The following is a 17,289-nucleotide window of genomic DNA, read 5'->3' as shown; positions in this document are numbered from 1 at the left end:
CTACCTTTGGTTTGATAGTTCTTATCACTAGGTAATCTTTTTTTTTAAACCATTTTATTTCATCCATTCCAGGTTTTGTATTCCTATTCGATAGGTTTTGTGTACATTTTATTGGGATTGACATGCACTACTGGATTAAGCCCTGCAGTAGCATTTTGTTCAAAGGTAAATGCCAGTTAATCACTTTTTAAACAAACATCTGCCACTAAATAGTTTTCTATATACTTTTAAAGCCCTCCTTGTTGGAAAAGACAGCTACTTGTGTAATTTGGAAATTCCTTTAATTTAACCTTACTATGACCTGTGTTAAGAAGTCAGAAATTTCGATTGCATGATTTATATTTTAATGTGTTTTCTCCTTGTTACAACCTAGCAAATTAATTTTTTTAAATCACTATGCCAGAGTTGTAGATTTTTAATTTCATTATAATTTTTCCATCCTTTAATCAAAATTAAATAAGAATCTTTGCTTGAATGCATTGTCGAACAGCTTATTATTGCTCAAGCAGTTGATTAAAATCTGTATTTTATTTCATCTTGTAATACCTCAGGGTTTGTTTTGCATTTTCCTAACATGTTTTTTGTTGTTGCAGCATCCAGTACAGACGTATGGTTACGCATTCCTTTTCTCCCTTACTGGGTACTTTGGAATCTCCTTTGTTCTGGCTTTGATTAAAATTTTTGGTGCACTTCTTGCTGTAACAGGTATGAGTAGCTTATATGCTTGATTTTTTAACATAAGCATTTTAACACATTTCTAAGTGTTATTCTCCAAAAGCAGGCATAGTATCCACTTTTTAGTAACAAAAAGAAATAACTAATTCCATTGACCTTTTTTTCTTGAGTGATTAGTATATGTTGTTGATTTGGCTTTCTAAAGAAAGCTATGTTTGCTCTTTATATAATTCACGTTTTTAAAATCTTACCATATTTGAAAATAAAGCAGGGTGATATTACTTACTAAAATGTCATCTTAAATGGACAGTGAGAGGCCACATAGCATTATGGAAAGAGGACCAACTATATTGAGTCTGGGAAACTTGAATTCAATTTGTCCTCTCACCCATATTAGCTATATGAACCTGGGCAAGTTAGTTAATCTCTTAGGTGCCCCAGGTTCTCTGTGACTATACTCTACAGACTATTGCTCATCTTTATCACCAGAAGATTATACTACTCCCCACCCACCGACCCCACCTCCCCAAAATATATGTCTTTCATGCAAATTTGTTCATTTTTATTTGCATATTTTAACATTTTAGGATTTAAAGATAATAGAATTATATTTTCTGGCCAAGCAATCCCTTTTCTGTCATCAAAATAATTAAAAGATCATTGTAATTTTATAAGCCAATTAATTCAAATTTTCTTCTCCATTCTCACATTGTCATTCTTCTTCAAAAATCAAGTAAAGTCAGATCAAGTCAACAAGCATTCACTGTGTGCTAGTCAGTCAATCGGGCAAACTACCATTTATACAGTATTTACTGTGTACCACTGTGCTATCATTCTAATGGGGTAGACAACATGCAATCAAACATGTATATAGAAAATATATGCAGAGCAAATTGGAGAAAATCTCAGAGGCAAGACACTCATATTGAGGGGAACTAGGGAAGGCTACTTGCAGAAGCTGAGACTTGAAAGCCAGGGAAGTCAAGAGGGAAAAAAGAAGAGGAAGAACATCCTAAGTATGGGTAGAGGGGGCAAACAGTGAAGAGGGTCAAAGTCAGGAGATGGAATGTCCAGTGCCAGGAATACCAAGGAGGCCCGCAGCACTAGATCATAGAGGATGTGTAGAGGAATGAGGGTAAGATGATTGGAAAGGTCAGAAGAAGCCAAACAGAGGATTATGTATATGATCCTAAAGGTAAAGAGGAGGCAGTGGACTTTATTGACTTGAGGGGGAGTTATATGATCAGACTGGTGCTTTAAGAAGATCACTTTAGAGGCTGGATGGAGGATAGACTGGAAAGGGAAGAGACTTCAGACGAGGAAGACCAACCACCAGATAATTGCAGTAGTCCAGGCATGAAGTGATGAAGGTTTGTGCCAGAGGGTACAGAGGAGAGAAGGGGGGTCACACAAGAGATATTGTAAAGGTAGAAATGGCAGGATTTGGCAGCAGATTGGATATGGGGAATGAGAGGGTCAGGAGTCAAGGACACCAAGGTTTCGGGCCTGTGTGATTGGAAAGGGGGGGTGCCTTCAACACTAATAGATAAGTTTGGAAGAGAAGAAGATTTGGGGTGAGACATGTAATTTGAGATATCCTGGCTTCCTTTAAATCCCAACTAAAACCCCACTTTCTACAAGAAGCCTTCTCTGACCTATTTTAATTCTAGCGCCTTCCTTAATTATTTCCTATTTATCCTATGTATAGCTTTGTATATATTTGGTTGTATGTTGTCTCCCCCATTAGATTACATGTTCCTTGAAGGCAGGGATTGTGTCACATCCTCAGTGTCTGGCATAGTGCTCAGCGTAGTAAGTACTTAATAAGTGTTTATTAATTGATTGGTTGATTGATTGATTGATGTTCAATAGGTGGTTGGAGATGGTAAGACTGAAGGTCAGGAGAGAGGTTAAGGTTGGATAAATTGATCTGAGAATCATCTCCATATTAATGATAATTGAATTCATGGGAGTTGAATAATCTTCCCTTAAATTTTGTCCAGCCTTTTTCTCCTAGCAAGCAATGCCTGATATTCTACCTTTATACCAAACTTTATCAATTAATCGGAAAAACACGTAAAAATTGAATACTGCCTTAGCTGCGTAGCTCCCATAAGAAGGATTAGTTCCCTCTCCTTTGTTCATCACCTTTAAAAATATACCTATTGTAAAATTTGTGGATTATTCCAATTTACATTCTTCAGTATTTATCCCTTCAATGAATAAATAAACATTCATTAAAAGCCTACTATGCGCTGGACACTATGCTAAGTCTTTCACTTCCACCTATACTCATTAGATTATAAGTTTCTTGAGGTCAGGAAATGGATTTATCTCTCTGTATGATGCTAGCCCTGAATTATCCCTTCCATGTACTTCCTCTACTCCTACTCATACACTACTGAACAGAATTGGAGGAAGTCATTCAATTGTCTTGACAGAGTCTACTATATATATATATATTTTGTAATCTCAGTCGAACTGATACCTCACTATAACAAGGTAATCCTCTACTTCCTCCCAACTAATTCTTAGTCCTGTTCCCTAGAGTGGCTACTCCAAACCTGTTCATCTCTCATCTAGCTTTCAACACCACCCTATCCCCACCCCTCTCTACTGAGGACCTTAACTCATACTTTCCTGAGACAAGGCATTCTCCACAAGCTTCCCCTTCTCTTTTTTTTTTTTTTCCATTTCACAGCACCTTGACTTCATCTCCCATTCTCTTCTCCTTCTATCTCTGAAGAAAAGATGGTCCTTCTTCCTAAAACCAACTCCACTACTTCATAGGATCATAGTTACAGGTGAATCATGTGAAGTCCAACTTCCTTATTTTATAAGAAATGCGGAAAGCTTGAAGTACCTTTGCCCAGGTCATAGCTAGTAAGTATCTGAGGCAGCACTTGAGGCCAGGTCTAATTGACTCCAAGTGTACTCACTGCCGTATCTACTGCTCCACTATCCACTACTTCATAATGTCTCTGCTTGATTCCATCTGCTCCCCACTTCTCTAGCAAATTTCGTCCACTCAGTCATCTGCCCCCCTCCATTTTTATTCCTTTCCTGCTTCTTGCAAATACACCTAAGTCTTCCTTCTCCTCTCACTGGATACTACTATCCCCTTAAGCTATTTCCCTATCTTCCTTCTCCATTTTTCGAACAAATTCCTAATAAAAAGTTTGTACTTGTAGCTACTAATTGCACTTCTAATACTCACTTCTCAACCCTTTGCATTTTACCTTCCAACCTCATCACTCAAATTAGACTGCTCTTTCCAAAGTTACCGAAGATCATTTATTTAATTGACAGATCTAATAGCCTGCTTCCAGTTTTTATCCTTCTTAATCTTTCTGTAGTATTTGACACAGTTGACCATTCTTCTCCTGAATAGTCCCTCTCCTTTCTATTTTTTAGCCTTTTTTGGTTATCTCTTTATTCTCCTACTACCTCTCCAACTGTACCTTTCTGTCTTTTTTGCTGCATTATAATGGATAACTATGGGTATATAGTCATCCCTCCACACTTGCAGGGTTAGGGCACTAGACCTCCACAAATGTGAAAAACTGCAAATAACTCTACATTCCTCCCCAAAACTATATGAGGGAGATTCGTGTCTTGCATATTGTGTCGAGTCTTCACAGCTGCCCCTGAAACTACAGCAACTGCTTCACAGATTTCCTTCTCCTACTAAAAACACAGGATAACATAGGAGAACTAGCAAGAGAAAATCATGTGACTGAGCCTGGATGGTTGAGTTCTAACAATGAAAAATATGCTCCAATGGCTTCCTCTTACCTCAGGGATTAAATATAAATTCTTTTCTTTGGCATCTAAAGCCCTTCACAGTCTGGCTGTGCCTTACCAGCCTTCTTCTACATTTTGCCCTTTGATAAACAATTAGGTCCAAAGAAACTATATTTTACCTATGACATTCCATCTCTTGTTTCGATGCCTTTGTGCTGACACACTTATTGAGAACATATTGCCTCCTCATCACCATTTCTCAGAATCCTTACCTTACCTTAGAACTCAACATGCAATTAAAAGCTTTTGACCTATTGAAACAAGTTCTTGACATGAAAAATTGGGAAATGGATGAAGGAAAAGACGTAACAGTATTTAAATAATGTCATTGTGAAGTGTAACATATAAATCAGTTGCCATAACAATGTGACCAAAAGAACCTAAAGATTCATTTGGTCAGTAATCATTTCACTTGACTATAGCATCTGAGTACAACACTGGTATAAAATATATACCCATTTATAAAATTGTACAGAGCCTGGTGAAAGATTATGGGTTGCATAACCTTGTGGAATGGCAAGAAACAATAAAAGGGGGAAAAACAGTTTAAAGAAAGCCTGAACTAGAGACCTAACTAAACAAAATCATCCCGAAGGCAGATGAAAAAATGGAAGGAAGATAACAAGCAAACAAAAGGTGGAAAAGATCTGCAAACAAACTCTTTTCCCCATCAAGGGCAGTGAGACTACCATATTTGAACTCTTGACATCATAGTCCGTCTCATATCAGTTAATTAGTGGTATGCATTAAGAAAAAGTATAAATAATAGGATCATAGCTCTAGAGCTAGAAGGGATCTCAGAGGTCATAGACTCTAAACCTTTCGTTTTATAGATGACGAAACTGAGGCCCAAGAAGGCTAAGTTACTTATTTAAGGTCACACAGGTAGTAAATATCAGGTATCAGTAAATACTAGATGTCAGTAATTAATATGCAGGATTTGAATACAGGCTCTCTGATTCCAGATCTACCATTTTTTCCACCATACCACACTACATTGGAAAAATGACAATAAAGATGGGAAGAGCAACTAGGATGAATCAAATATAAAAAGAGGTCTGTCTTGAGGTTGACACATTTTTGAGAGTTTTGAGGAATTAATTCTCAGGGTATCTGAAAGAGAGTAAGAATAAGATACCAGCAGTTAGCACAGTGCATGGCACATAGTTTGCACTTGTAAATGTTGTGTGTTTGTAATTGCTTGTAAATGCCCTAACTTGATCAAATGCATGAGGGGAAAATCTTGGAAACCGCCCCCCCCCGCAAAGTGTTGGAGAAAACAGTACTAACTACTACTGACCTATATTTCTCATCTCCCATATATGTAAAGTTGTTAGGAAAATGATAGATGTATAATCTCTGCATATTTCAGACGAATCCTTGATGAGATAAATAGAAACAGCCTTTACTGAGTGATATTCCATAAACCATGTCTTTTTCATGGCAAAGTTGACTAGAAGAAGTGTAGAATAAAAAATTTCACGGTACTTATTTGTTGATTACAAAAAAGTGTGTAATTTGGTAGAACAGATAGTCACCTTAAAGGCTTTCCTCCTACAAGTTCATATGCATATGTCAAAATCATATAAGATTCCCTGAAAAATAGCAACCAAAATAATCTTGTTCATAATTTGTAATAATTAATATCAAGGAAGACATAAAACAGTGAAATCTATACTTGCCAAAGGTATTGGCCACTTTCTTGAAGGAGATACATACAATGCAAAGTCCAAATTTAAGAGAGATTCCTATAGGTAGTGATGTCTTCTAGATATTCCTGTTTATTGATGATAATACGATGATTGCATCAAAGCCTAGAACATCACAAAGCTTTCTCAGTGATATCCAGTTTGGCCTGACTATCCACATCAAAAAAAAAAAGTAGTTTATGAATGCCTATTGTCTTCTCTGATATTCAGTTAATGGAAAACTGACGTTCTTATCCAGTTTTATATACGTATGTGTGTATAAATCAGGCTCAGCATTGACTATAAGGAGGAGTGAACTGCATTACCTTTGGGAAATTGCCAAAGTTTACCCTAAGCTTCTCCCTGTAATAAAGGCCCATTTTTTTAAATAGCATCTTTCTAATGATATTATATGGCTGCACATTATTGAGCATAATGGTCTCTGATGACTTCACATTAAGGCTTATGCAAAGGGCAATAGAAAAATGTAGTTATGAACATGAACAGAGAGCGACACTCTATAAACAAGGAATTATGAAGGAGAACTAGAATAAAGGGTGCCGTCAAAGGAACGTAGGATCAAATAAAAGATGGGCTAAACATGTAGGAATAGGGCATATTATATAGCCTCCTTGCTCCTCATAATGTTAAAGAGAATCCAAAGAAGGCCACAACTAGCATATTGGATGGACCATCAGTAATAACCTTGTGGGATGACATGGGCAAGAGTTGCACAGGATGGGCAGGCATGGATGACTTGCTACAAGTAAGGTTAAACAAAATATCCACACATGGATGAGATCATGGGCCTCTTTGAGTATTTGATTAGTTCTTTCTTAAAAATAAGCTTAGCCATCTTGGACTTAAGTTTTTATGAAGCTATTAATATATTTTCCTTATCCACATTTGTGGCAGTCATGAAAGATGCATGTGTATATATGTATGACCACATATTGTATATATGTGTGTATGTATATATACATATATATACATATACACACATATGGAAAAGAAATGTGTATATGTATATTTATACAAGTATCCACTTATACATCCATGCAAATTCAGCAGAGACCTAGTTAATAATAATAAAAACAGATAAGAAAAATTAGTCTTTCATTATTTTATTTCTGTGATGTTTTCAGTTCAATTTAATCAAGCTTTAAAATGTATTTCATGTGTAAAAATTTTAAGGTTTGTATGAAACTTTTCCGAGGTTTTCTTTCCCTGATCTTAAATTTGAATTCAGTCCTTTAAACATACAGAAATTGGAAGATGTTTATTTATTGTGCTGTGAAACAATATTTCCTTGTTTCTTACATTTCCTTCCATTCTCCTATTGAGTGTGGGGACTGGTGAAAATGTTTAATGAAAATTGTATTTCTATTAGGAAAACGAGAACTTATCAAACTTAATTGGAAAAAAAGAACAAAAGGCATTTAACTTAGGAAATAGTTATAAATATTTTAATTAATAACTGATTTGGTGAAACAGTAGGAATAGTACTAATTAAAAAACTGAAGTAATTTAAGTGTTTTTAAATTATTCATCTGTAAACTCAATTTTCTAATTAAAACTATGCGTTTTTATTTTGCTTTTTCTATATAATGGAAAAAATCTTTTTCTAATATACATAAATTCAGACAATGTTACAAAACATTACTTAGTCTTAAAATAAGTAATTATTGGGTACTTACCATGAATAAGCAAGGAATGTTCTACAATTAGAAATTTTTATATGGAATTATCATCATAAAAATTTTAGGGTACAAAATGTTGCTGAGAAATGTCTATAGTTAAATGGTTTGCCACTCTACTTAAAATTCATAGGGAATGTTTTATTTGCTTTTAAAACTTTTGAACATGTATTTGCCTACGTTGTTGAATACCAGTTTGTCATTCTATTCAACAAACTTTTATAAAGTACTTACTATATGCAGAGCAGGAAGCTAGGAGTTAGGGAAGATATAAAGTTTAGAAAAAACAGAATCCCTGCTTTCATAGTGCCCAGAAACTAATAGAGAGATAGAAATTTCTCTTAGCATTTAGTGGCCAGTAATTGATTATAAATATATTAAAAAGGTGCAAGCAAGGGCTATGTGTGCAAAGTAGAAAAGGTCATTACCTACTTTGGAAATTTTAGAAGGCTTCCTAGAAGGGGTAGCATTTTTGTTAAAGGGTTGAGGTGTAGAACAATTGAACATGAAACAGAAAGCAACTAGATATCTTACATAAAAGCTGGAGAATAATTGGTGTAGAGCACAGAGTATATGGAGAGGAGTAATATTAAGGCTAGGAAAGTAGAATGGTCCTGGATTGCAAGCGTCCTTGAATGCCAAGCAAAAGGGTGTGGGTGTGTGTGTGTGTGTGTGCATATACATACATATATCTATTTATACATGTGGCAAACATTGACAAGGTATTTGAAAATTTTTGATCAAGAGGAAAAGCATGTAAAAAATATAATTGGCATTGTAGGATGATACCTAGAGTGGAGTAAGTAGAGAAGGAAGTAGAGTAGAATAGGAACATACTTCAGGAGGAGGCTGTTAAAATAACCCAGGTACATAGTAATGAGAACCTGTGTTAATGTGGTGGCACCAGCAACAGAGAGTAAGGCATAGGAGTAAGAGATACTGCAGAAGCAGAAATCATAGAACTTGGTAACTGTTACGGCATGAATGGTGGAGGGTAGTAGAGAGTAATATCAATATTTCAGACATGAGAGATTGGTTGACAGTGGTACCACTAAAGAAATAAATTCGACAAGGATAGGTTTGGGAGGAGAGCAATTATAAATTCAACTTAAGCCAGGTTGAGTTTTAGGTTCCAGTAGATCACCCAGTGATGTTCTATAGGCATTTAGAAATGTGGGTCTCAATTTGGCCTTTGGGAGAGAAATAAAGGCTAACCTTGGATTTTTTTGAGTCATTTGCATAAAGGTGTTAATTGAAGCTTAGTGAAATATTGTGGTTCAAGAGAAAGAACACTGGACAATGATTCCATGTAACAGCAATGAATATTAGAACAAATTCAAAAAGTTGAATTTGACTAAAAAAATTGAAAAAGTAGGAAAAATATGTAAGTTATCTGATATCAAAAACAAGTGATAGGGGCAGCTAGCTGGTGGAGTGAGTAGAGCACTGGCCCTGGAGTCAGGTGGATCTGAGTTCAATTCTGGCTTCTGACACTTGACACACTTACTAGCTGTGTGACCTTGGGCAAGTCACTTAACCCCGATTGCCCTGCCTTCCCCCCTCCAAAAAAAAATGTAAAAAAAAGTGATAGATCAAAGAGATAATTTTTAAGTCATTGTACTCCCTGAAAAACATGATTTTTAAAAGCCCAAATTCTATATTTCAATAAATCATGAATGAAAAAAAAATGCCCAAATCAATAGATAAGGCAAGAAAGCAAATAAAGATAGAACATTCTGATCACCTTTTAAAAGGAACCCCCAAAGGAAAAGTCCCAGAAATGTCATAACCAAAACTCAGGATCACACAAAACCTGGCAGCTTCTACAGTAAGAGCATTTCGGCTGTGTTGATAATGGCCTTGTCTACCCACACAGAGGGCTGCTCCTAGACAAAGCTTTAAAAAAACATGTAGCTTTTTAATGTCACTTACCCATCTTATCTTCTACCCTTTTTGTTATGCAACTCTAACAAAGTAAAGTTAAGCAAAACAAACACATTGTCTATGTCTGACAGTGTAGGCTTCATTACACAGTAGATCTCACCACCTTTTCCTATCTGCTGAGAGGAGCTAGACCAAAGATTGGTCTCTGCATTGACCAGAAACTGGAAAAAAATCTTTCATTGTTGTTTTCCTTTATGTTATTACAATCATATAAATTGTTCTCTTGGCTTTGCCTACCTCTGCCTGTGTCAGTTCATGCATGGAAGGGTTCCTAAGTTTCTCTGAATTCTTCATAATGGATTTTTCTTATTGCGTCACGTTCATGGATCATAGTATATTCAATCCATCACTGGTCTCTTTATTGTCACTATTATTTTATGGTTACATAAACTTCTGGAAGAAATTATCATGATGTCATTTCTGTTGTCTATTTCCTATTTTTAAAATTTCCATTTGCTTGTTTAATTCATAGTTAAGTGATTTGAGAGTTAACTTCACATCTTTTTTTCCTATTTTTTTTTCAGTCATACTGATGTTAGTTCTGAATCACAGTTCTAATTATATACAGATAGCTGACTCAGAGATAATTCCCACATCAATAAAAATTCCTTTTCTACCTGTTAAAAGATAATCTATTTTATTTTAAGAAACTTCATATAGAACGAAATAGATTATATTTTAAAATATTTATATCATTTAATTGCATTTTAGAGTGAATATTCATAGGTCATATAGAAGAATCTATTATATTTATTATTCACCGGAGACCTTGTTAGATGCCTCATTATATTAAGTTTCTGTTTCGCATTGTTCTAATGGTTTCAGTGAAAGTGTTGTAAGACATTGGCAAGAAAGTGGGCACATATTAAACTAATCCTTTGTTTTTCCTCCAGTAACAACAGGAAGAAAAGCAATGACCATTGTGCTTTCCTTTATATTCTTTGCTAAGCCATTCACATTTCAGTAAGTACTTTTGTCTTCTAAGGTTTTCCTAGCTTCTATGCAGTATGATACATATTTTCCTCTAAATAACATTAACTCTAGCTTTTGTACTTGTTCTCCATGTCTTTGATGTGTTAATTTTAATAGTGTTTTATTATGCTTTAAAAAGTATTTTATAATGAACCCTTTTGCTTGAACCTCTCATGTGCAGATATCTCTTTACCATTCTCAATTCACTTTTTGTATAAATGGGTTCTATTGAAAGTAATGAGCATAACTTGAAATCCTGAATGCTAGTAGTGTATGCTATGTATATTGTGGGAATAAATGCTTGTTTTCTAAAGCAAGAATTCAGGATTTTTCTTCCTGGTGCAGGGAAATCATGTAGAAGTGCCTAAAAGACTGACTTGGTATTAGATTTCTGTCATATAGAATACATGCTCATCATTCGTTAAGAGTCACTTTTTAACACCTCATCATGGTATGGTGGCAGTCCTGAGCTTTTGAAGGCTGAGCCAGCAGAGGAAGGCTCTGGCACTTCTTAGGGGTCTTTATTTGTTGTCTGAGGCCCAGCCAAGATAAGTTTATCCCTAGGCTGGCCTCAAGGTGTGTGCTGTATAGACCTTGCAACTTTGTCAGTGTAGCAAGTGCCTATACCAGTGAGATCAGTGATCCTTGATCCCACTTGGAATCAGCCTTGTCTTAAACCTGCTCATAGAAGGAGAAGCTGCAACATGCAACTCCTAGACATCACACTAACCTGAATTTTAAATCTGTCTCAGTTGCTTTAGAATGAATTTCCGTCATTTTACAGATGAGGAAACAGGCAAACAGCTAGTAAGTTTCTGAAACCAGATTTGAACTCAGGAGGATGAGTCTTCTTAACTCCAGGCCCATCACTCTATCCACTGTACCATCTAGCTGCCCTCATACATATTTTTTTCCAGAAATACAAGTTTTCTTGTTGTACTCCAGTTATCAGTTAACACAAACACAGACCTGTTGGGCAAAATAGCTACAGCATATAATGTGTATCAGAATTTCCCTGGTTTCTCTTTGTTTCCTAAAGACACCTCCTTTCATGCCTTTTAATCTCCCATCCAGTAGTGTTTTAGGTTCTCTAAGTCTTTCTTTAAACTTTTTCCACTCACTACCCCTTTTCCGCATTTGTGCAGCATTCGTAAATGCGCTGCTCTGCATGACTCATGACCAATTTCCAGGCTTTGACGCCGTGCACATCCTTTGATTATGTTTTCCATACCTCCTGGAAAGTTTGGGTTTTGAACTTTGAACCACTATTCTGAAAATTTCAAAATTTATTAAATGTTGCACTGAAAACAAAGAATGAATTTTATCTAGAGATAGGAGAAAAGACCCAGTACAGGAGGGGATCTCAGTAAGTGAAGTCACAGAATTTTAGAACAGAACCTAGAGGAACAAGAACACTAGAAGAACCAGACACATGAATTTAGACACCAAAAAATTATAATTTTAATTTGAAATACAAATTTTCATCTCCTATCTCCATTTTCTTTGCTTTATGAATAAAAAAACAATGTACTACATGAATTGAAGCTACTTGGTCTTTGAGGTATTCTTAAATTCCTGTCCTGGTACAAGCCCAACCCCTCAGTATACATAAAAAGGCACCAAGGCCTGAGTTGGCAAATCAAAAATCACAAAGCTTCTAAAGTTGACGAACTTAGAATCCAGTGCTTTTTCCACTCCTGAAGATACTGTTTAATGAAAGTAATAACAAATATATATAATGATGATATCAAATTACTGTATTGTAATTTAGTAAAGTTCTTCCATCTTTGAAGTAATTATTATATGTGCATAGCCAAGTTCCATTGTTTGCAATGAGTTGTTACATTGATATTCTTTTCTTTTTTTTTTCCTCAGGTATGTGTGGTCTGGTTTATTAGTTGTGCTCGGTATATTTCTAAATGTTTACAGCAAAAATATGGACAAAATCAAGCTCCCATCACTGTATAGTCTGTTAAATAAAAAATTGGAAGACAAAAAGACAAGGACGTTGGCACAAACAGTATAGGCAGTAATTTACCCTGTCTGAAATGGAACTTTTTTGAGGGAACAATTTCCAATTCACTTTCCAAAGGGATCTTTATAAAAACCAAAGGAGTAGGAGTCAAGCTGTGCATTGTGGCTTAAATATGAACATTTTTATATGATATCAACCTTCTCTTCAGAGCACTTGAATTCACTTTACTTTTGAAACATTCAACAAAGCCGGTGTGTAGCACATTATGAGAATAAAATATCAAAATGAAGGACCAAAGTACTTGGCAGCTTATTGAGAATTTCTACTGGAAATGTGACATTGCAAGACCAAGACTAATTTGGATATCATATTTATGTCATACCTAAAATACTATTGATATGGAATTTGTAGGTTGTCCTGTCTTTCTTGTTTGGTTTGAGTTATTAAAAATGATTTTTTTTCTATTATTATGATACTGGTGACCAAATTTATACTTTAAAGTCTTAGGAGAATGATTATTTTAAATAAAAATATATTTAATGATTTGTAATGTCTTGATATAACTATATATTAAAGTTGAAAATGGAAATCAGATTGTCTTTAATGAAACAAAAAATTGGTGGATTTTTCTCTCACTTGTAATTTAAAAATCTATTTTCTAATGACAGCATGCCTTTTAATTACTCTGTGAAATGTGCCTAGGATATCCATAGGAGTCACCTTTATGCAACAGTTAAATGCGTATCAATTGTTTCTGCCTACTAGGATGGTTCTGAAAAATTAAATTATCCCAGAAGGACTCATTCACTTAACTAAGTTAGAAAAAGTTTGTCTCAAAATGGTTATAGTTTACTTTTATCACAAAATGTGAGTCAGCTTTGAAACAATAAAAGATATGGTGAAGTTAAAGTAGTTGAAAGTTTGATTTATTTTTCATGTATACGAAAAATAATATACAGGATTTTACGTAGTAGAAAAAGAATTTTTTTCCTAGGCTACTTAATGTGCTATTTTAGGTGCAATGACCTCCACTAAAATGCTATTTTAGTGTGTCATTAAAACAGAAATGCAGCTTTGGGATGACCCTAAGTTTCTGAAGGCAATGCCAGCGGCGTACAAACTCTGTCAGGTCCTAACAAGGGGGAAGGACTGAGGGCCTGGTGCCAGCCTCACTATGTTTGAAGTGTCACATGACCAGGAAAGTTGCCATGAGGTAATGTTGGTTTTGGTGGGGGCGGGGGTGAAGGTTTGCCACCCCAAGTCATAAAGAACTTTTGCCAAAGTGTAGATGGAATCATTGATATTTTATAATACTGAAGTATCGGTAAACATAGGGACACAGGGAGCTGTGTCCACCAACAGATCACAGCCTTTCTTAGTAGGTAAGTTCATAATATCATAGAGCCACAGCTGGAAGATCATCTAATCTAACTCCCTCCTTTTTCAGATGAAGAACTAAGGCTGAACAGGAATAAGTGTCTTGTCCAAGGTCACGTAAATTGTATCAGAAGTGGGATGTGAACCCAGGTTTTCTCATTACAAAGCCAGTACTATAGTCAGATATTGAGACACATAGCAATTACCTGGGGGAGCTGTTTCAACAATCCAGCTAGCAGCTTCTGTGGGGGTGTAAGATCCACCCACAGCCAGCTCCCAGAAAGCTGCCAGCACACTGGGAAAGCACAGGTTCTTTTGATCTGCTTTAATAAGGAAAGCAAGGTTAAAGGGGTTGACAAGCTTACTTTAATTCAGCATACAAATATCATTCCCTTAGTTCAGGGGAAGAGACCAGCACAATGAACTTCAGAGCAAATTACAAACAAATTACAAACATCAACAGACAGACCAAATACAGATTCATAGTTACCGACATCTAGGTTCAGCCTGGCAGCTCAGAACAAGGGCTGACCCAGAGTCACATGCGCCACCACCACTGTGGGAATGAGCTCCAGGGAAGAGGAGGCCAACCCCTGGTTTTTATATCTTTTTCAGCGTCAGGGGTGAATCACACAGAATCGTTACCTAGAATCATCACAGAGAGGCAGACTTAAACCCACGTGGTCTAAAAGCCTCTGCTCTCCCAGACATGTAAACTAGGCCCTCCCTGGAGTTAGCCCCACCTTGGGCCCCACCTTAGTTGCCAATCCACACCCACTAAGGTTTTACACCTAATAGGGGTTTGGGCCCGGGGCTTAGCACCTAGTAAGGCTCAATGAATTACTCAAAGGGAACAGAAGCCAAACTATTCAAGGGCACTTGTTGAACTAAGTGCTAAGGAGCCTATTTTGCTTACCAACACAGGAGCACAGCTCTTAAGTGGTAGCAGCCAGGAATGAAACTTAGGTGTTCCTAACTCCAAGCCCAGGACTCCATCCATTAAAGTATAAGTCGAAAAATATACCACTTAGAATTTGCTTACATTTAGAGTAATCTGACTTTTTAGCCATTTACTTTTAATTATACTGCTTTTCAAATGTCTAATGTATGACCAAAACCTATTTAAAATGACCAATATAAATTTGATTTCCCAACACAAATAATATTGGTCAAATCAATTCTGTTCCACTAGATTATTTCACATGTTTCTTAGATTTCAGTCAATAAGTATGTATTAAGGGCCTTCCATGTGCCAAGTATTGTGCTAAGCAGTGGGAATATGGGGGGGGGGAGGCAAAAGACAGGCCCTGCCCTCAAGGAGCTCACAATCTAGCGGAGGAGACAATAAGCAAACAAGTATGTGACAAACAAGCTATATACAGGATAAATTAGCAATGACAGGAAAGGTACTAGAGTTAAGAGGAACTAGAAAAGGCTCCCTGTAGAAGGTGGGAGTTCTGTTGGGGCTAGAAGCCAGGAAGGAGATGAAAAAGGAGAGCATTCCAAGAACGGGAGATAACCAGGGAAATTGTCTTGAGCCAAGATGGCACGTCATGCTCGGAACAGTCAGGAGGCCAGTATCACAGTATGTAGATATTATACGGTGTAAAAAGACTAGAAAAGTAGGGGCAGGATTAGGTCCTGAAGGGCTTTGAATGCCAGGGGATTTTATATTTGATACTATAGGGGACAGAGCCACTATATTAAGTGGGGGGGGGGTGACCTGTGTTTTTGGAAAGTCACTTTGGTGGTTGAATAGAGGATGGGTTAGAGTGAGGAGAGACTTAAGGCAGACAAACCCACCAGCAAACAATTGCAGTAGTCCACACAGGAGCTATTGAGGGCTTGCACCAACATGATGGCAGTGTCAGAGGAAAGAAGGGGATATTTGAGGCACGTTGCAAAGGTAAAATCAAGAGGCCTTGGCAACAGATTGGATATGATTATTAACTTTGTCAGTTATTACATGGCTACCACTAAGTTTCTGATGATGGCTACTTAATGGATGAGGAAGTTGCAACAATTGATTATCCCATTTTTCAAACTTTTACCTTTTTTTTTTAATTAGTCACTTGTGGGTGGAAAAGTTCAATTCTAATCTTTCAAAATTGATCTAATTGCCACACTAAGAAGCAAGATGACTTTTAACATGTATTTGTAAATGCATCCTATTGTTTTGTAAATGAACCTTGAAAAAATCATCTATTCCACCCTTCTTCTTGCCTTAGAAGATAGATAAAGAAAACTGTCTTTTTGGGGAAAAGTGCCTAATAAAAAAGCTGAGTACACAAATCCTCATTAACCTGTTGTAGAGTTTCAATTGCCTGTTTCAATGTCAAAATATTCTTTCTTTTACCAAGCCTAATGCTTGCGTTAAAGTGTTCTGCCTTTTCACAGCTTTCATATATAGTAAAGCTTCATGAAATCAAACTTATTATGGGAAGTACAAATATGAAGTTATAATCTAAAAGAATATTTTTAAAGAAATACAGTTGTTATTACCTACAGTAGCACTAATTAAAGACAGAATTAAAATTAAAGACTTAGAAGCTGTTGTCAAGTAGAGGTCTTACCATAACTACTTCAATGAATAATCAAGATTTATTTACAATTTAAATATTAAATACCTCTTTGCAAACATAATATTGAATATTAGGAAACATTTTCTCATCCAAGTATCTTGTTTGCTTTATTGTTCTCTTGCATTATTAATGAGTTAAATTCAGCTAATATAATGGAGGGTTGCCTCATGGTTCTTTAAGTATCTCATTCAATTCTTTCCTTTTAGAACCACACCTATTTGAAACTATGCTCTTATCACTTCACTGTGTTATCCATTATAATTTTTAGATTCTCTCTCTGCTTCTTTTTTTCAGCACATATCATGTATTTGAGCAGTTTGGTTTTCCCTTCTTCAGCCTCTCTACTGATGCCTCAACTCTCTACTCAGCTTTTCTTGCTTTGAATCCTTCTCTTCTTTCAAATTTCAACTCTGGTGCCACCTTCTCCATAAACCTTCCCTCAATCTCCTCAGTTGTTAGTGGTTTCTCCTTCCCTAAATTACTTTCCATTATTTGTTTATAGGCCATAGCAGCATATGTGAGAGTGAGCTCCTTGAAAAAGGGACTACTGTCTTTAAATCCCAGAACCTAGCACT

At 36.1% G+C, this 17,289-nt stretch overlaps 1 protein-coding gene across 2 annotated transcripts in view; it reads left to right on the top strand.

The window, feature by feature from the left end:
• SLC35B3 (solute carrier family 35 member B3) overlaps positions 1-13,664 on the top strand; it is a 50,895-nt gene extending 37,231 nt beyond the window's left edge. For both annotated transcript variants that reach the window (XM_036755908.1, XM_036755989.1), the window contains exons 7-10: positions 73-165; positions 594-705; positions 10,702-10,771; positions 12,656-13,664. In XM_036755908.1, coding sequence (XP_036611803.1) covers positions 73-165; positions 594-705; positions 10,702-10,771; positions 12,656-12,806 — 426 coding nt within the window. In that variant the 3' untranslated portion in view covers positions 12,807-13,664. The remainder of the gene's footprint in view (positions 1-72; positions 166-593; positions 706-10,701; positions 10,772-12,655) is intronic.
• Positions 13,665-17,289: the final 3,625 nt, after the last annotated feature.

The sequence above is a fragment of the Trichosurus vulpecula genome, chromosome 1 (assembly GCF_011100635.1).
Source record: "Trichosurus vulpecula isolate mTriVul1 chromosome 1, mTriVul1.pri, whole genome shotgun sequence".
NCBI classification, from domain to species: domain Eukaryota; kingdom Metazoa; phylum Chordata; class Mammalia; order Diprotodontia; family Phalangeridae; genus Trichosurus; species Trichosurus vulpecula.
This window is presented reverse-complemented; position numbering and strand designations above follow the sequence as displayed.